Raw genomic sequence first — 471 nt, 5'->3', positions numbered from 1 at the left:
CGCTTCGGCTGGTTTTGCAGGGGGCTGCCGGCCAGCGGGCGCAGGATCATGCACGTGGGGCCGTTCTCGGCTCTGGACGAGGAAGAGAAAACAACGCCCGGGCCTCAAAACCCCCTATCTATGCTGACACGCTTCACGGCTTAGGGTGCCCTCGTCAGGGACAAACCCAAGCCCATTCAAAGCCGCAGCGTGCGACTCAGATGGTCACTGCACGCCCCGTAAGTGAAAGCGGAAGGTTTTTACCTCACAAACCCATCCTGCTCGGGCATCGCGCCATATTTCGTGGCCATGCCGGCCAGGACGCAGGTGGAGCCGCGTCTCTTGGAGCACCGGACGCTGACAAAGTCCCGCGGCCCAACGATGTTACCAGGGGGAGCGGCCGCCTTCTCGTGGGTGATCACCGTGTCCTTTCCGATCTTCTGGAGAATCTGGGCAGCGTAAATTAAAAATGTTGGGGCACAGCGCTATGGC

The 471-nt window shown here is 60.7% G+C and overlaps 1 protein-coding gene across 1 annotated transcript in view; it reads right to left on the bottom strand.

Annotated features, from left to right (window-relative positions):
* The window catches only part of STAR (steroidogenic acute regulatory protein), a 2,774-nt gene that overhangs the window by 323 nt on the left and 1,980 nt on the right, over positions 1–471 (bottom strand). The window contains exons 5-6 of the mRNA XM_010141236.1: positions 244–428; positions 9–72 (exon numbers count right to left, since the gene is read on the bottom strand). Coding sequence (XP_010139538.1) covers positions 9–72; positions 244–428 — 249 coding nt within the window. The remainder of the gene's footprint in view (positions 1–8; positions 73–243; positions 429–471) is intronic.

Source organism: Buceros rhinoceros, unplaced genomic scaffold (assembly GCF_000710305.1).
Source record: "Buceros rhinoceros silvestris isolate BGI_N320 unplaced genomic scaffold, ASM71030v1 scaffold30488, whole genome shotgun sequence".
NCBI classification, from domain to species: Eukaryota; Metazoa; Chordata; class Aves; order Bucerotiformes; family Bucerotidae; genus Buceros; species Buceros rhinoceros.
Note: the sequence above shows the minus strand (reverse complement) of the source record. Positions and strands in the feature narration are given on the sequence as shown.